The following is a 17,820-nucleotide window of genomic DNA, read 5'->3' as shown; positions in this document are numbered from 1 at the left end:
GCTGCACCCAAATGATTTTTCCACAAGAGTTTTCTATATAAAAAAACTGTAGATCAAAGAAGCTAATGCGTGTTTAGGTGATAGCATTAGTACTAACACAAATGAACAAGCCTAGCAGCTATTTGTTTGTCTGTTTACAGTCAAACAAGGTTAGTCACTGTACACGACAACTCATGTTGCTTTAGAGAAAAGACTGGGGCTAATGACTAAAGCAGCTCCCTGTGCCACAGTAGCCTAAAAATGGAAACCAATTCAACTTACCCGACTGTTATCTTTTTATTCAATTAAAGAAGTGCTAAATTGATTTAATCTCAGAAATCTCTCCTGCTCCTGTCTGGCTGTATGTTCAGCGATTAAGACATAATTGATCTCCGTGTAACAGCGAGATGCGGTTGCTAGGAGATTGTTGATGTAACTGTCACTTCATTAAAATGGTGCCAGAGTCAGAATCAGTATACTGAAGGCAGTGCTGCTTGAAAAATCCCATCATAATAAAGCATGTTAAGAAAATATAAAGCCAGTCCCCTTAGCACTGTTTTCCCCCTCACCTTCCTCATGGAGGCGGCTCCCGAGCTTCCTGAGCCCGAGTACCTGCAAGAAGGCACAGAGCTGAAAGTCAGCACAAATGACTCTCACAACCTCTTCCACCAATCACAAGCAAGCGGTGAAACCGCCAAGCAACCACGGACACAAACTCACCTGTCTGTTGTGTCTGCCCTCAGTGTGTCTGCACCTCTCTGAAAAATAAATAAAAATCATTAAATAACCTCTGAAACCTTCCATAATTCTGCACGCATATTTACACTGCACTGTATAAATGAATGAATAACAGCTAAAATGAAAACACCACAGTTATAAGACTCTATAACATGAGGATCACAGCAAAGCTGAGGATCAAGACTCATCAGCGCTGCACTGCCTTTTTTTACTGAATTGTTTTATGTTGCAGTCAAGTCTGCAGGGAAACTATTTGTGGCTAACTGCAGTGTTACGAGAATTGCTCCCAATTATAACACCACAAACATAATGACCTGAAGGGGGAGAGTGTCCCAGTAATATAACAGATATATGCTCCTGAAAAGTGACATTTTGCATTATAAACCACTTTGTTGTAACCACTTTAAATATGTTTTGATCCTAAAAAATGTATACTCCCAGGCCACTAAAGTAGGATTTTGATTTTTTTTACTTAAGCAATGGGTTTGGGTCATAAGTATTTGGACAGTAATGCTAATTTTGTAATTTTGCTTCATGCACCACTGCAGAGGATTTTTAATGAAAATACCAAACAATTATTAAAGTGCAGACTTTGCCAGGCCTTTACTGCAGTTGTTGCCACTTTTCTCTTTGGCTGTCATTGATTGACTTGGTCATTGAAGGATGTCACATTTCTTGACCTTGTGAATCTCTTGGCTTTGCAGCACGCTCGCTATTTGCACCGTGAAGTGCTGCCTGATCAGTTTTGCAGCACTCGACTGAATATGAGGAGAGAGTGTGCAGCCCTGCGCACTTCACAATTCACCCCGTTGTTTCTATGAGACGTCACATCATCAATAAACACTAGTCTGGGTCACTGGTGTCCATACATGGCCATGACATAATATTGACTCCACCATGTTAGACGGAGGATGTGGTCAAACTCTTTTAGATGTTCTCTTAGATGTGTAATCAGTGGTTTTCACCTTGGTGTTAAACCCTCCGTATTTCTATTCATGAATGCATCTCTTGATTGTAGACTTTGGCAATGACACACCTTCCTCCTCAAGAGGTTTCTTGACTTGGTTAGAGGTTGTGAAGCCAACCAAGTAAAGAAACCTCCAGTCTTTAGTTGTCTCCTGTGGTCTTTCTTGCTGAGTTTTCCAATGCATTCCTTATATTAAAGAATAACCAGATTGTACTAGAAGCTTTTTCCCATCTTCCTAAATAGTTTTTTTCAGCCCAATAAGGCCCTCCTTCATGTGCATTAACATCTCTTTGTACCTCATATTAAGAGTTCAGGGAAAAGCTACCAAATACCCCTTGAACACATAAGATCAATACTAATCTATAATTTGGCTAATTGTTTATGGAATAATGAAGGAAGATCATCTGGCAGCAAAACCCCTTGTCAGTGAATTGCCAAAATACTTTTAGGCCTCTGAAAATGCAGGTCTGCGTGGAAAAATGTCTGTAATTTTTGAACAGTTAATACAGTACTTTTGTAAAAAAACCCTTGAAATAAAGTTGAAGGATACACTTCAACCACATTTAGCCTGTTGGATTTAAAATTCACCGAGGTGGTGTAGAGAGGCAAAATTACAAAAATTATGACAATGTCAAACACGTATGGACCTAACTATAAAAATCTAGTTGCAGCTCAGTGAATTCACTTGTGGTGTCCTTTAAAAACATCTATTTTTTAAAAATCCATTATCACAAAATATTCTTCTTAAACAAATGGGACTACTTGTGAAGCTTTCTGTGCTCAAGGGATCCTCAGATCCTGAGCCACAGTGCGACGAGATCATTAGGAGCATTTGTTGCTGGAGAGCAGGGGCTCAGTCGGGGTTTCATTATCTCATAATCCTTGCAGTCTTCCAGGAGATTTTGCAACACAAGTACTGTTGCACGTTCTTTTGCTAGCCTTATACACTGCACATCTTACAGTACATGATATGAAGAATACTTCACCTGTATGGGCAATCTAATGGCATGCAGTGTAAAAAATGTGCAAAAACTAAAAAACAAAACAAAACAAAAAATCTTCTAAATGTCTGCCGTTCAGTTTGTGTGACATTTGCCAAACTGTTGCTATGATAGAAACAAATCAGACAGAGGAAATGAGACAGACAAAACCCACGGGTCATTTAGGTTAGCATATGCTTGTTAGTGCAGGATGGTATACTTCATGTCCCACCAAACAGGTATGACTCACCACCGTGAGAAACACGCAGCCGAGAGGGTTAGAGAGGGCCGGTGTGAGCTAAGCTGTTAGCTTGCCGTGTGGTGTGTGTGCGTGTTTGTGTTTGCGTGCGTAGTGTTTTAAGCACAGTCTGTCAGTTGAGCTTGTAATTGGTCTAGCTGATGCTGAGTCATACACCTACTCACAGGGATACGTGCTCCTGTGTGTGCGCACGGGAGCGTGTGTGTTTATTCAGAATAAACTCCTATTTAGACCCAGGCGTGTCTGAGGAGATGGGGGATATTAGGATGAGTTAGGATGAGTCGTGAGATGGCTACCCTGCATACAAATGCCCTCCTTGTATGCTCGTTTGTTTTGCGCGTAGCCGCGTGCACGTGAGCTTGTTGCGCACGGGAGAAACATATGAGCTATGGAGGGGAGTGCTTCGGTGTCACTGTCTTTCCCGTCATGGGCGATGCTGACGGCCGTGCAATAACACTTATCATTGTCGCTCTCCTCTGTGTCCTCTACCTGACAAATGCACACAAACACAACCGACAGCATGTCAGAAGGTGCGAACACCGCGACCTGTCCTACAGCCACCGGCAGGTCCCTTCTCAGAGGCCCAGATGCCTCTGATGATAAGAACAAGCAATTGTAGTTATGACTTAATGCTTTTGATCAGCTTTGTGCCATGTTATTCACTAATAATAAAGCTTCCGCTACACTCAGTGGTTCCTCTGAAGATTTTTCATTTACATCTTTGATTTTGATAGTTTATTAATCTTATTTATTTTTCTGCTTCGCTTCTGAAACTCTTTTCTGTTTCTCCAAACTCTTGTTGCTTGTTGCTTATTTTCTGATCATTTTAGCACTTGATACTTAATTTCCAGACATATCTGATGTTTGATAATAAGGAGAAAGGTTTGGCTAGAAATACACAAGCATTAAAGTTAACAAAAATGAAGGTAACACGTCGGTGTTTTGTTTCAGTGCGTTTCTTAACCCTGTCTTAGAAAAACCTAGTCCTAAGACCAGTAAATCCTAACAATGGTGTAAACCAGGGGTGGGGGAACTCCAGGCCTCAAGGGCCGGTGTCCTGCAGGTTTTAGATGTGCCCTTGATCCAACACAGCTGATTTAAATGGATAGATTACCTCCTCAACATGTCTTGAAGTTCTCCAGAGGTCTGGTAATGAACTAATCATTTTATTCAGGTATGTTGACCCAGGGTGAGATCTAAAACCTGCAGGACACCGGCCCTGGTGTAAACCTTTAAATTGGTGTCTATCAGTAGTTTAGTGTTTAAAAATGGCTCAATAATCTTAAACAGCTGAGCACTGTAGTCTGAAAAAAGTTAGTAAAACAAAGTAAATAACATATTTATTAGGAAATGTTCAAACTTGAATAATACACTGATCAGGCATAATATTCTGACCACCTGCCTAATAATGTGTTGGTCGAGTCATGGACTCCACTAGACCCCTGAAATGGTGCTGTGGTGTCTGGCACCGTTGTTGTTAGCAACAGACTGTAAAAACCCTGTAGGGGCTTCATGGATCATGAAGGGTGGACCCACAGATGCTCGATTTGATTGAGATCGGTGGAATTTGGAGGCCAAGTCAACTCCTCAAACTCGTTGTGCTCCTGAAACCATTCCTGAACTATTCCTGCTTTGTGGCAGGGCGCCCTATCTTGCTGAAAGAGGCAAGAGCCTTTAGGGAATACAGTTTCCATGAAAGGGTGTTTATGGTCTGCAACAATGCTCAGGTAGGTGGTACAGGTCAAAGTAACATCCACATGGATGGGAGGACCCAAGGTTTCCCAGCAGAACATTACTCCAAGCATCATCCTGCCTCCGCTGGCTCGTCTTCTTCCCACAGTGCATCCTGGTGCCAGGTGATCCTCAGCTAAGTGACGCACATGCACTTGGCCATCCACGAAATATAAAAGAAAACACGATTCATCATGTTTTTTCCATTTCTCTGTGGTCCAGTTCTGATGCTCACATGCTCTCACGTGTTGTTGTCTGTTGGACAACAACAAACTGTGATGCTCTGTGTGCACCTTTCTATCAGTACCAGGCCTTTCTCTTCCATGGTTAATGTCAGACATCAAATACATCTGGAAATTAATTATCAGGAAACAGAAAATCAAGAATCAAGTCAGAAATATAATTGCTTGTTACTTTTTGAACAATAATTGCTACTTTTGTCGATGATAGAGCAACTCTGGTTAGCAGTGAAGCAACGGAAGGCCTTGGGTTCGAATCCACTGGCCGGCTCGGGCCCGAGTTTCCTCCCCCAGTCCACAGATAAGTGGTGATTGTAACGTGGCCCTAGGTGTAGATGTGAGGATGAATGGTTTTCCATCTCTGTGTGCCTCTTGCTCCTTGCCAGCTTCGATAGGCTCCAGCACCATTTAATTTAGTTTTGAAAAGTTTATGTTTTCTTGAATGCAGGTTACTTTAACCCTGAAGCTCTTTGTGTTTTGAGCATGCTGATTTAAGATGTGTAAATGTGTTTTGGTTTCCTCTTCTTCAACTGACATTATCTTGATGACAGCACGTGTTGCTCCAAAAATTCTGTATACGTCCAGGATTAATGGTGCCTTCACAAATGTCATGCATTCATTAATGTCTACAAATGCCATCAGATGCTGGCTTTTGAATTTTGTGCTGACAGCAAAGTGGACTTCCCCTCTCTTTGGCTCCTTTATATGTTCTCCATATGACTATAAGGCTCTATCAAGAATGTCAGTCTAAATTGGTTTGACTATGGGACAGTTGTTTCACTTGGACACAGTCTGTTTTAAAATAGCTTGTGTCCTGATGAAGGTGGATAAAACTTACTCGCCCTGTATTTAAAGGCAACAATAAACGTTCAAAACTAATGTACTTACAGGCAAAGCTTCAGGTGGCTGGTCTAGGAGCAGGGTGGAGGACAGCATGGAGGGGCTGATGGGAAAACTAGGGCTGCTGGGATTACGGCTCTTACGCCTCGAGCGTCTGGTGGAATCCCGGCGGCTCTCTCTGCTCGGACCCTCGGGTTCTTCCTCGATCACCAGGATCTTGTCGTCACTAAGGTAGCGCAGGAGGGAGTTGTCTGAATCTGTATGGAAGAGGAGGGGGATTGAAGGGACATGGACATTAGATGATGGACAGGATCGATAGATTGGATGACAGTAAGAGGAAAACCACAGAGGGGGGGAGATAGCATATAAGAGCCAAAGGAGAAGCCCTGAGCAGAGCGGAAACAGACAAGACTGAATAGACCCTTACAGATAAAAACCCAACAGAAAAGGATAAAAGTGCCTCAGAGCTGTTGCATCTGATATGGCGCCACAGCTGGGGACATACATCTAATCTGTCTGCAGTGATTATGTTGATTTGGGAGGCACCACAACAACTAAATCTTGTTGGTCACAGAAAGTTTTATACTGCTTTGGCTCCACATAGACAATGCATCTTACCTAATTTGCTTCTTATCCGAACACTTAAATATTAGAAAACGAAAAAGTTACAGAGAGAACGAGAAGGAGAGGGAGAAGGGCAGAACCCCAACATTTGTATTGTGCTTTAATATTATTCATAGACTCTCTGATGGCAGAGTTGTGGATCCCCAGCTGAATACAAATTGAGTATTGCCGCAAAAAAAGGTGAAGCTGGGTAAAATCGGGAACATTGAAATATCCACATTTCCAGGGCAGCTGTATAAATGCAGTCGCTTTGCATTTATGTTCGTTTTTCACCCTGTCAGATACATACCTGGTAGATATGTATCCTCACACAACCACACCACCATGGATAACCAGAAGATGAGCTGAAATGTGTTGAGCTGAGTATGAAGCAAAGCACCAGTCTGAACAGTGTGTGTGAGGGCTGTGCTTTAGCATGTATAGGTGTTTGTGTGTGTGTACCTCGGCTCCCTCTCTTGCCCATGCTGGGTTCCTTGGCCTCGGCCATCCAGTTATATTCGGGAGGCATGGAAACGGGTCTGAGGTCACCTGGAAGTACCAATCATCAATCAGATAGTCTGCTATGGGGGAGGAACTGGAGGTGGGGTGTTTTGCAGGACGCAGCGACTAAGAGACAGAGTGGGACACAGCTGGTGGGGCAGACAGGTGGGAGCGAAGGTGTGTGCAGGTAGGGGGTTGGGCAGACTCTCGGGGGACTTACACAGCTTGCAAGGCGAGTGTCGAGTAAGGCCCCGTAATTAGGCTGAATTTATATTTTGTTGTCACTTAATTTCATTCGTATTTCAACAAAGCTTGACGGTGTCTTGAGTCACTCATTTCTTTATATTTTGCTTCCAAGGAGTCAGATTTTTGTGCAATTTTTTAAAAGTGGCCTTGAGCAATAGTTCTCCAGCCTTTCTTGAGGTCTATCAAAGTTTTTCTTAGGACTTTGGCTGCTTTGTCAATCATTTGCAGTCCAGTACTGATACCTGAAAACGTGCGAGATCCTTCCTGCCGATGCCAAACAATGTTGGCCACAAATATTCTGTAAACAACACAACCCTGCTGGGTGACTCACGATGCCATCTCACAGCAGTGTGGGGCCAAGCTGGTGGCCATCATGAGGAGGAGGTCTCAGGCGTTTGTGCGTGTGTTCGGTTTATCCACAGCTACTGAGGCCCCCCTTTGTTAAACGAATAAACTGTTAAATTGCCACTATCTCAGACTTTAATCATCCAATCCAAGAAACGACACCAAACGAGAATCAGTAGCAGAATAAACTGTTTCCCCGTTTAAGGGTTAATAAACATGTTTCATAATGGTATAAGATTTATTGTCATCCACTGAAAAACCGTAGAAACTCAGCTATATTCAGCGGCAGGTATTCCAGGATGTGGCAGTTGAAAGCTGGGTTTATAGCTTTACATGTCACTTTGCACAACCTGTGCATAACAAGGCAAAAAACCACGAGGATGCTCCTGGTTGTGCTTGAAACCTTGAACTCTAACCGAACACAGCTAACAGTATCACAGGTCACTTTCTTTCACCAGTGATGACAGCTCAGTTTGAAGCAAAAATTTTATGTTTTCTTCCTACAAAAATCGAGGTCCACGGTGAGATCACAAAGTGCACAGTGCAGAAGAGACAAAACAAACATCGATCTAAAAATAGCAGCTGCACTGGAAGTGGCCCAGAGGTGCACGAGAAGATGACTTTGAAAGGGAAACTGATTAAATTCAAATCAGGCATGTTGTCTGTTCATAATGCCATGGTCCTGCAACTTCATTTAGCAATCCCCTCTCTTTGCCTTTGGAGGTATAGAAAATGCTAGCATATTCCACTATAGTATAGATATCCATGCTAGCATGTTAGCTGCTATTGACATTGCTAAAGTATATACTGTTGCACTCATGTCTGACATGACAGGTATTTTTTTAACCCATCATTTCTTTCTCAGCCACCATCCTGGTAAAGATTTGTCATGCTGTTTTGCCTGGCACAAAACGACACATGAAACATACGAGGACATTCTTGCATATGTAATCGCTAATATTAGTTTCATTTTGCCACTGTGCTCTCAGACTGCCTCGCTAAAGAGATGATAAAGTAATGTTGCCTTCTGACTCAGCTTCAATGACCCTCATCCTGCATGCCATATAGCTGTGCCTGAATAAACTCAGAGGAAGGGTGCATTACAGGAAGCTTTGGAAGTGATCTGGAACGAGGGTGGACACAGGTGGTGGGGCAGACAGGGAGCTGGAGACAGTTTATTTGGATTGACTGTTTGGCGTGTGATTTTGTTTTGCTTTTGGCACATGTGTCCGCCGGAAAATGACACAAAGGAGCAGAGCCATGAAGCGGGTGATGAACAAACATATAAGGAGGAGCTCTGAGAGCATGGTGAAAAGAAAAGGTGAGAGAGCTTGTGGGAGAAAGCATGATTTTTTTTTTCCATTACAAACACAGACCCAGAGCCATTCCTGCTCCATCCATGCCGCCTGGTCACGCTTGACCTCTTACCGTGGGTAGGGGTCTTATCTCGCCGACGAACCCCCGTATTGCGACCCCTGTCATAGTCAGGTCCCGGCGGTCCATCTCCTTCCAGCAAGGAGAAGTACTGACCGCTGTCCTGGTCCAGGTAGTAACTGACCGCCTCTGAACCTTTAGAGCCCGACTGGGAGCTAACGCTGTAGCGGCTGATGTCGTCACATGACATCAGACCCATCTCCTCCCTGGGGAGAGACAGCACAGCTTGTCATCACCGCTGTCATGAGTGTACTCATCATCGTTGTATCATAATAATCAATGTAATGGTCATCATCAGACATCTGCCTGTGTGTGAGGCTGACCTGGTGCTATAGAGTCCGGAAACAGGAGAGAGGATATAGACGTCCTGCATGCTGGGGGCATCCATTTTGGACATGCCCAAAGTTCCACCGGGTGTAGGTGAGGTGCTGGTGGGGCTGGTCGGGACCGGCTGAAGAGAGAGAACAGAAGAACAGAGAGAAAGGACGAGTCTTTAATGGGAGGATGGTGAGGGATCTCAGAGCACAACCTGCAGTAAGTGAGCATTAGAGCTTTCCCTGCTTCACAGAAAAACAAACAAGCACACAGTTTACGGTCCTACAAGGGAATGGAGCCTTTTATTTGTGATATCCTGCTCGCGCTGCACCTGGCATTTGTTTTAAGAGCGAATCACAAACAAGAGCGTTATCTCCACACCGCTGTCATGTCGCCTATGTTGTTTTTCCCTTTTTAAATACCTGCCTACCCCAAGTTCAGTCACTTCACCACCCTGTCATTTTGTCTCAAGCCTCTTCGTTCACACAGGCCTCTCCACGTCTGTTCCCATGACAACCCCTCCTTCTCCCATGCTCTCTTTGCTCTTCCTCGGTTCTCACCCCTCTGTAAACCCCTCCCTGCATCCCGTGCCACAAGAAAAAGCGGGGACAGAGGGAAAGTAGTGTAGCCTCCTACCTATGCTTGACTCAAGGACACCCATTTGTCACGGAGTCCTCCGTGAGGAGAGGATGCCTCACCTCTGATGTCACTGCGACTCAGTCCAAGTTTATAAACAAATTATATTAATTCTCAGACAAAACAGTCGGGGGTGGCAAATGCTTAGCTCGTGCCGCCACCCCTGAGGAAGAGGCTTACAGATTTAGAAAAATGAAGTGTTTTACTGTCAGAGGAGTACGCTCCATTTTAGACGGAGACGACACAAGTGAAGACAGATAAACAGATATGAAGCCTGAGCAACGGCAAAGTGGGCAGTGCTCCCATTACGAAAGCCCGTGGTTTCATCATTTCATCAGCAGCGTATTAATCAAATTCATTTCATATTCCAAACTTTCCATCCTCTCCTCTCCCCTCTCTCTCCCTCGCCTCTATCCCCCAGGCTGCCTCTGTCTTCCTCTTCTCTCTCCCGCACAGCCCTCCACTCATAAAGGCAGCTTACAGTAAGACGGCTTCACGATAAATAATGAAGGCGAGCTGGGAAGAGAACAACATGAGAGAGCAAATGAAATAGGACAAAGAGAGAAAGGGAAAGAGTGCTAGAGAGTGAGAGAGAGCACGAGAGACAAAGAGGGAAAGAGGTGGGGGAGCTGTGCAGTTTGGTGACTCGAACTGAGTCTGAAAACAGTAATTTAGTGATTACAGCCCACTGCTCCCTGCATGGGAAAGGGATTGGGGGTAGAAGTAGGGAGAGAGATGGGAGTAACACAGCAGGAGAAATTCTAGTCTGTTAAAACAACACTTAAAGCATTTGACCCCCGCTGTGTCCACTCTAGACTACCTAAGAATCTACCACTAAAACCTTTCCCAGACCAATTTTCCTAGCCCACACACACACACACACACACACACACACACACACACACACACACACACACACTTGACAAAGTAAAGGCCTTAAACGCTTAAGAATGTTTCAAAAAAGGGGAGTTATTAAATTGAATGTTTTACCATTCCTTGGATTCTTTTACTGAGTTAAGTTCAGTGAGCCTGTAATTTTCAAGTCACAATAGGCCTTATCCACTGCAGACCAGACAATTTGGTGTGTTAGAGTATAAAAAGCGTCCATGTTTCACAGGAAGCCATGCCGTTTATCGTTCATCCGGATGTCAAACACTGCTGCACTGCCTGATATGTCAGAGTGTCGTTTCCTGCCTGTTCCTTGGTTGTAGACAAGTTTTTTTAAAAAGTGCTAATATAGTAAAATGCGACACCAAGCAGTCCTTTACAGTGAGACTGTGGAACTGGCCCAAAACAGGTGACGCCCACACTGGCACAAAAAGACACCTTGTGTGTAATTTCTGATATTACACACTTTAATGAAATGGCAGTATTTGACCCGGCTGAAATATCAGGAAAGTCACCTTTGGTGTATCAAAATAACAACATAATGCCATTGAATAAAGCTATGTAACGCCATATTCAACTCAATTCAGTTTTATTTATATAGATACTTCATATTGTGGGGTAAAGATCCTACAATAAAAAATGGCCTGTATTTGTATAGTGCTTTACTAGTCCCTAAGGACCCCAAAGCGCTTTACACATCCAGTCATTCACACACTGGTGATGGCAAGCTACGTTGTAGCCACAGCCACCCTGGGGCGCACTGACAGAGGCAAGGCTGCCGGACACTGGCGCCACCGGGCCCTCTGATCACCACCAGTAGGCAACAGGTGAAGTGTCTTGCCCAAGGACACAACGACCGAAACTATCCAAGCCGGGGCTTGAACCGGCAACCTTCCGATTACAAGGCAAACTCTTGAGCCACGATCGCCCCAGAGAGAAAACCCTAACAATCATATGACCCTCTATGAGCAAACACTTGGCAAAAGGAAAAAACTCCCTTTTAACAGGAAGAAACCTCCAGCAGAACCAGGCTCCCGGAGAGAGGACAGTTTAGATCTGCACTAACATTTCTGTTCGATCAGCACAATAAACATGTTTTGACTAGAACTAAACTGTCATCACACCTTCACATTTTCCACATGATGTGTAAATATCACACAAGTAATTTGTGTTCTTGATAACAATCAGTATGTTGACATACGTGAAATGTGCAGCAATTCTTTCACACCCGATAAACGTTAACATGAGGGTTCCCGATGGTTAGGGACAAATGCAATCGCATGGCAAGATGCTGTAAACAGACCAAACTTCAGTCACGAGAACAACTGAGCAACAACATGGGAATAGAGCAGCTGCAAGAGAATTGAACATTAATGAATCAATGATAGGGAAGTGGAGGAAGCAAGAAAAATGAGTTGAGTAAAGTTTGACTTATCTGACTGTTTTGTTTTGCTTAACGCGCCTTATAATCCGGTGCTCCTTATGGTCCGAAAAATACAGTACTAATCTAAACTTAAACTCAGCTATAACATTTACAGACAAATCTAGCCCCCCAAAAATGTGCTGAAATAATAAACATTCAATCATAAGCACAGAAGTTATAAGCTACAGTGACTGATAAATAATGATAAATAAGCCATACTGTGACCCAGAGGGACACTCATGTCCACTTCATTATAGAAACCTGTTCAGCTGGTTGTTAATGCAAAAATCTATCTATCAGCCAATCACATGGCAGCAACTCAATGCATTTAGGAATTAGGCATGGTCAAGGTGCCCCGCTGAAGTTCAAATCAAGCATCAGAATGGGAAAGAAAAGTGATTTAAGTGACATTGAACCTGGCATGGCTGTTTATGCTACTCAAATAATCTCTTGTATACAACCAAGTTATACAGCAGAGCATCTCTGAACGCACAACACGTCGAGCATTGAAGCAGATGCCACTCTTTCAGCTAAGAACGAGCTATTGAGACTACAAATTGCACAGGCTCCCCAAACCTGGATAATTGAAGTTTGGAAAAATGCAGCCGGGTCTCATGAGTCTTGATTTCTGCTGCAACACTCGGAGTGGCAGGGACAGAATTTGGTGTGAAACAATGAGAAAACATGGATCCATCCTGCCTTGCATCAATGGTTCAGGCAGCTCATGGTTTAATAATATGAGAGATATTCTCCTGGCCCCTAACTATCAACTGAGCATTGTTTAAATGTCACAGCCCTATTTGAGGATTCTTGCTGACCATGTCTATCCCTTTGTGACAACAGTGTACCCATCTCCTGATGGCTGGATAACCCACCGTGTCAAAAAGCTCAAATGGATCCGTTTTTTGGGGGGATGCGGCAGACAGGATGTGCAAGAATCTGCTGCAAATGTTTTAAGCTATCATGTCAGTATGGCCCAATATCCCCCCCAGTATTAGCAAAGTGTACATAATGAAGTGGCCAGTGACTATATTTAAAGCAAGCCCATGTGGAAAAAATAGAAATGGCATATACCGATGTGTCAAATTAACAGTGTGACATTTGGAGAAATGTAATTATTTGCTTTAATGCCTCTAGTTAGATGAAGAGATTGATACCACTCATATGACTGCACTGAGTATGAAACTAGGAGCTGAAAACACCACACAGCACAATAACAGACCAAAAGAACGACTTGTGATTATTAAAAAAATAATAGAAATCAATAACTTCCCTCGCACTCAGCTAGCCAATCAATTAAGAGCTTCACTGCCAATACATGTTGCTCAAAATAGCAGGTTTTTATCAAGAGTAATGGTTTATATGTCTGAGCATGTAACAGGTTTGTGAAAGCAGGGTCACAGGCAACGTGTGGCGCATGTGTGACCTGTGACGTGGATGCTCTCAGTAACACATACATGTTGCAGCAGCCCAGAAGACATTCATGCAAGAATGCACGCATGTGGTATGCATCATCACGGTAATCCTCGTGTTCTCTTTTAAAACCCTTTCACATGTAATGACAGTGAATCATCAAATTGCTTTTACTCCTTCCTGCTGCTCACAAACCGGCACACACATAGAAAGAACGAGAGAGAGAGCAAAGGAGAGAGATATGTCATTATTTAGTAGAATAAAAGACGTTGCCATGGAAGGATTTCGGGAGCTTGGAATCACATGATAACATGCCGAGATAAATTGTTTCCTTTGTGGATTCAGTTATAATCCAGCTGTACATTTGCCACATTTCAGCTAAACTTCGCAGCCCTTACAATTCATTCTCCAAAATTGAGCTCAGAGGTGCGAGTGCGCATGTCTTCTCTATGTGTGTTTGATTTGGAAGCGTGCATGTACAGTAATGCATCCAAAAACCAGCGCTTACACAGTGAAGTGACCCAGTTCCCTCGCCTCTCAAAGGAGCAACGGGTCCGATGACGGGGAATCATCTCTCCGCATGCATGCACAAACACATACAGTAACACACTTGCTCCGACACCCAGATGGACAAGCGTGCATGCGGCCAAGCTCAGCAATGTGCGCACACCCACCTCTCTCCACCGCACACACACACACACATGCTCACACACAAACAGGCTGTTTAGCAAGATATTTTGGATTCAGTGAATTATCTACAGTATTTGCTGAGTAGCAGCTCTTGTTTCAGAGCCAGTGGAGCTGCCTGTAGTTGCTTATGAATAATTAAGAGATCCAGTCTTTCTGAGAGAGAACAAAACTAAAACACTCCTTTCTTCTCTTCTCCAGCAGATATCTCTGCGCTCTGATCTGGGCCCCTCATGGCGCGTTTATGTCTAAGCAGTCCATCAGAGTAGAATTCCCACAATCCCCTGCTATTGCATAAATATAACAATAGGCTCCTGATGACAACTCGGGGGCCGTGATAACAAGGCAGCAACCTGGAAACGAGAAGAGTCTTTTACCTTGTTATGATCTTTCACCTTGTGGTGATGAAGTTGAGCGCTATTGCACATCGCTACCCAGAAGCTGCAAGTTCTGCATAAATATACACTTGCATGCATGCCACCTAATAATGCAGTTATATGCTCACAGAAAGCACAGAATAAAAAAGGAGCATACGAAAAAATAAAAACAAACAAAAAAAACCTCAAAAAGCTAAAGAGCAGCTGAACAGAGATCAAAGCATACATGTAGCATGTAAATGAATTAGCCTGATGCTGAGATAAAAATAGCAGCCGTGCAACACAGGATCTTGACAAAACATTTGGCGCTTCAGAGAGCACTCAGGCAGCATCAGACTAGCCCTCGCCTCACCCCTCCGTCCGTCTCGGCACAGCTCGTTCTTTCTGTGTGCCTAAATTGCTCAGTGATATTTCTGGGCGGCGAGTGACAGATTAACAAAGTATTTGCCCTTAAGTGAAATGTGTACACCCACTACGAGCTGCGAGACTTCAAACAGGCGTTCCACCTTTAAGATCTACAGTACATTAAAAATTTACTCGTCTTTGACAACGAGACGATCTCTGGGGCAAAGGTTGAATGAATCGGGACTAAAGTCTCAATAAATCTGAATGTGAGCAGGAGGGGAGTGGGATGGGGACCCCTCGGATGACCTTTTGTTGCCTAAACTCTTTCTCTCCAGCATAAAACTTTAGGCCACGTTGCGCTATTTACATCCTTTACACAAGATCGAAATAAAGTGCAGATTTAATTAGGTAGTTTACTCTCCACTGCTATGATTTTTTAGCATTATTGCTGTTTAACAAAAAAAAAGCAAGCCTTCTGTATGCCTAAATTCTCTTCAGGTTGAGCATTAGCTGCCTACGCATTTGTGAATGGCTTTGAACGCTGCCAGCAGTGTGGCAAATGGTAAAAAAGATTTCTTAAATGCTCAACGGAAGGACTGATACAAGGTCAATCAGGGAATAAGTTTCTTTTAAAACAATATTCGTTTAAAATGCCAGGAGCAGAATGCAGAGTGTGGGCAGTAAAAGCAAGAGTGAGAGTGAGTCAAAGATGGAAGTACTACACAGGTTACTACATGTGAATTTACACTGTAGCTGTCGAGTGTGCTGATAAGGATGCATGAGACTAAACAGAAGGGGAGTAATACAAGTAATACAAGTTTCTGACATCTCCGTTCACATTTTAGTCACAGTAATTCTTCAAACTGAGTCTGACCGTTTGTCCGGTCAGCATGCGAGACATTAATGCGTCTGTGAGTTGTGCTGGTGTTTACCTGCAGGCCCAGTGGTTTCCAGCGGACGTTCCTGAGCAGAGCTGGTGTGGAGCTCAGGGTGTTCTGGGGCCTTTTCTTCAGCGTGAGGATGACTCCACATGGGTCCTCTCTTAGAGCATTCACCAGGTTCTTCAGTTGCCAGCCCACCTGAGAAACACACATACCAGGCTCCCGAAACGACTGCTGCAAACTGCTACACAATGAATCAGGCTCATCTGAATCTGTTGTGGAAAACCACCATGCACAGCAGCAGATATAGGACTGACTGCTGCTGCAAACCACCACACACATGCTTTTGATACTGCTTGTCCAAAAGAGTGTATGTTTCTAGGACATATTATACATTTTTTTTTTCCAGACAGAGAGTAATAATAGCATGAAAGAAATTATTAGAAAAGCCACTGGAGCAGCTCTAGTATACAGCTTAGACAAACCAGCATCCTGTGAGGAACTTCTGTTTTAAATGTCCAATAGATAGATATCATCACTGCCAGCCAGTTCCATTCATGTTATACACAAATATTCCCTACAAAGATAGAATTATCTAACATGCTAACTTCATACCTACCTAAATAGTACCTGCTAGCTTTCAAAATATCACCTGCTTTCACTCTCTGGTATGTCTGTCTTGTAAGATTTGTTAATGTGATTGGTCAAAATTGGTTAGTTGACACGCAGTGATGGACAGCTAAGTTTATTTTTCACTAGTGCCTGGCCTTATCCGAAAACTTTCCAAGCATGATTTCCAGCCAAGTTGACTTTCAGTCCGTTTTCTTCTGCACTCAGTGTCACAGGGTTGCTGTAGCCTATGCCAGCTGTCATAAGGCAAAAGGCAGGGTTGCCAGTTTGTGGCAGGGCTAACAAATTGAGACAGAAAAATTTTACAGTCACATTCACACCTATGGCCAATTTAGAATCCCCAATTAAACCAATATGCATTTTTACTGTGGAAGCAAGTCAGATTACCCGGAAAGAACCCACAGGTGTGCATGTAATACCATCTATAATAAACCTCTAATTTGCAATTTCTGAAACTAGTTACCAAATTAGTTTAGAGTTTGCTATTTAACTCAAAGCTAAAATTCGATGTAGTCTAATACAAGCACGTCTAACCTAAAAGGAAAAAATGTTCCGATTTAATAGTTGCAAACATACAAGCTGCAACACAGAGTGTTTGAATGCTAAACTTTGTAGCCTTAAGTAAAGCAAAAAACTGACCACAGTGGCCCCACTGGTCTAGAAGAAGTGTCATATTTAAATAGAGGGTTGCTTAGTCAGTATAGTTAGGCCTAAGGAATGCAGAAAAGAGAGAGAGAAAGGAGTGCTGACTGCAGCAATTCTGGCCGGCCTGTCTCCAGAGCTCGAAGTAGTCGTCAGGCCATTGATTGGCTACACTGGTCTCAGCCACTGTAAATGTCCGCAGAGGCCACATACACTCGCATGCACACTCAGCCACACACAGAGACAGAGCTGCTCTGACCTTATTCCTGACATAATGATGGCCTGTGTCGGCCTGTAGCGTCCACTTTCCCCCTCTCCAGTTCAGAGCTCTGAGTTCAGTCAGTGTTCAAATGCAGGAAGAGCCTGGGTCAAAGTGAGTTACTGCTGTCTGTTCTCTCCTGCCACTTAAACCAAAAAGGGGTTATTCCTGGACACACTAAAACTGGTGCCATTCATCTGTGCTGTAATTTACCAATGTGAACTGTTGAGCTCAAGCTCAAATCCTTGTGCGAGGGGTAAGGACATTTATCAAACAGAAGTGTGGAAACAAATAGTTCCTGTCATCTAAACACCTTCAAGCATCGAAAGCTAGCTTTGAATCTCTGGTCAGATTTTAAATCTTGTTTACGATACATTAATCAGCTCCTGATTTGAAATAAAAGTCGACTCATTTTAGACAAAGCTTTAAAGAGCTGTGTACGCTCACAGAACATTTACCATT

At 43.4% G+C, this 17,820-nt stretch overlaps 1 protein-coding gene across 7 annotated transcripts in view; it reads right to left on the bottom strand.

The window, feature by feature from the left end:
* Positions 1 to 17,820, bottom strand: part of LOC309688839 (connector enhancer of kinase suppressor of ras 2) — a 67,076-nt gene that overhangs the window by 17,505 nt on the left and 31,751 nt on the right. For 6 of the 7 annotated variants that reach the window (XR_014271180.1, XR_014271181.1, XM_082504854.1 and 3 more), the window contains exons 9-15: positions 15,879 to 16,025; positions 9,186 to 9,313; positions 8,857 to 9,068; positions 6,799 to 6,885; positions 5,782 to 5,990; positions 700 to 737; positions 549 to 591 (exon numbers count right to left, since the gene is read on the bottom strand). Coding sequence is in view for 5 of the 7 variants with exons in the window: in XM_082504854.1 (XP_082360980.1) it covers positions 549 to 591; positions 700 to 737; positions 5,782 to 5,990; positions 6,799 to 6,885; positions 8,857 to 9,068; positions 9,186 to 9,313; positions 15,879 to 16,025 (864 nt within the window). In the remaining 2 variants the exon portion in view is untranslated. The remainder of the gene's footprint in view (positions 1 to 548; positions 592 to 699; positions 738 to 5,781; positions 5,991 to 6,798; positions 6,886 to 8,856; positions 9,069 to 9,185; positions 9,314 to 15,878; positions 16,026 to 17,820) is intronic. The other variant, XM_082504855.1, reaches the window with a different exon arrangement.

The sequence above is a fragment of the Aulonocara stuartgranti genome (genome assembly GCF_965226115.1).
Source record: "Aulonocara stuartgranti genome assembly, chromosome: 2".
Classification (NCBI taxonomy): domain Eukaryota; kingdom Metazoa; phylum Chordata; class Actinopteri; order Cichliformes; family Cichlidae; genus Aulonocara; species Aulonocara stuartgranti.
Note: the sequence above shows the minus strand (reverse complement) of the source record. Positions and strands in the feature narration are given on the sequence as shown.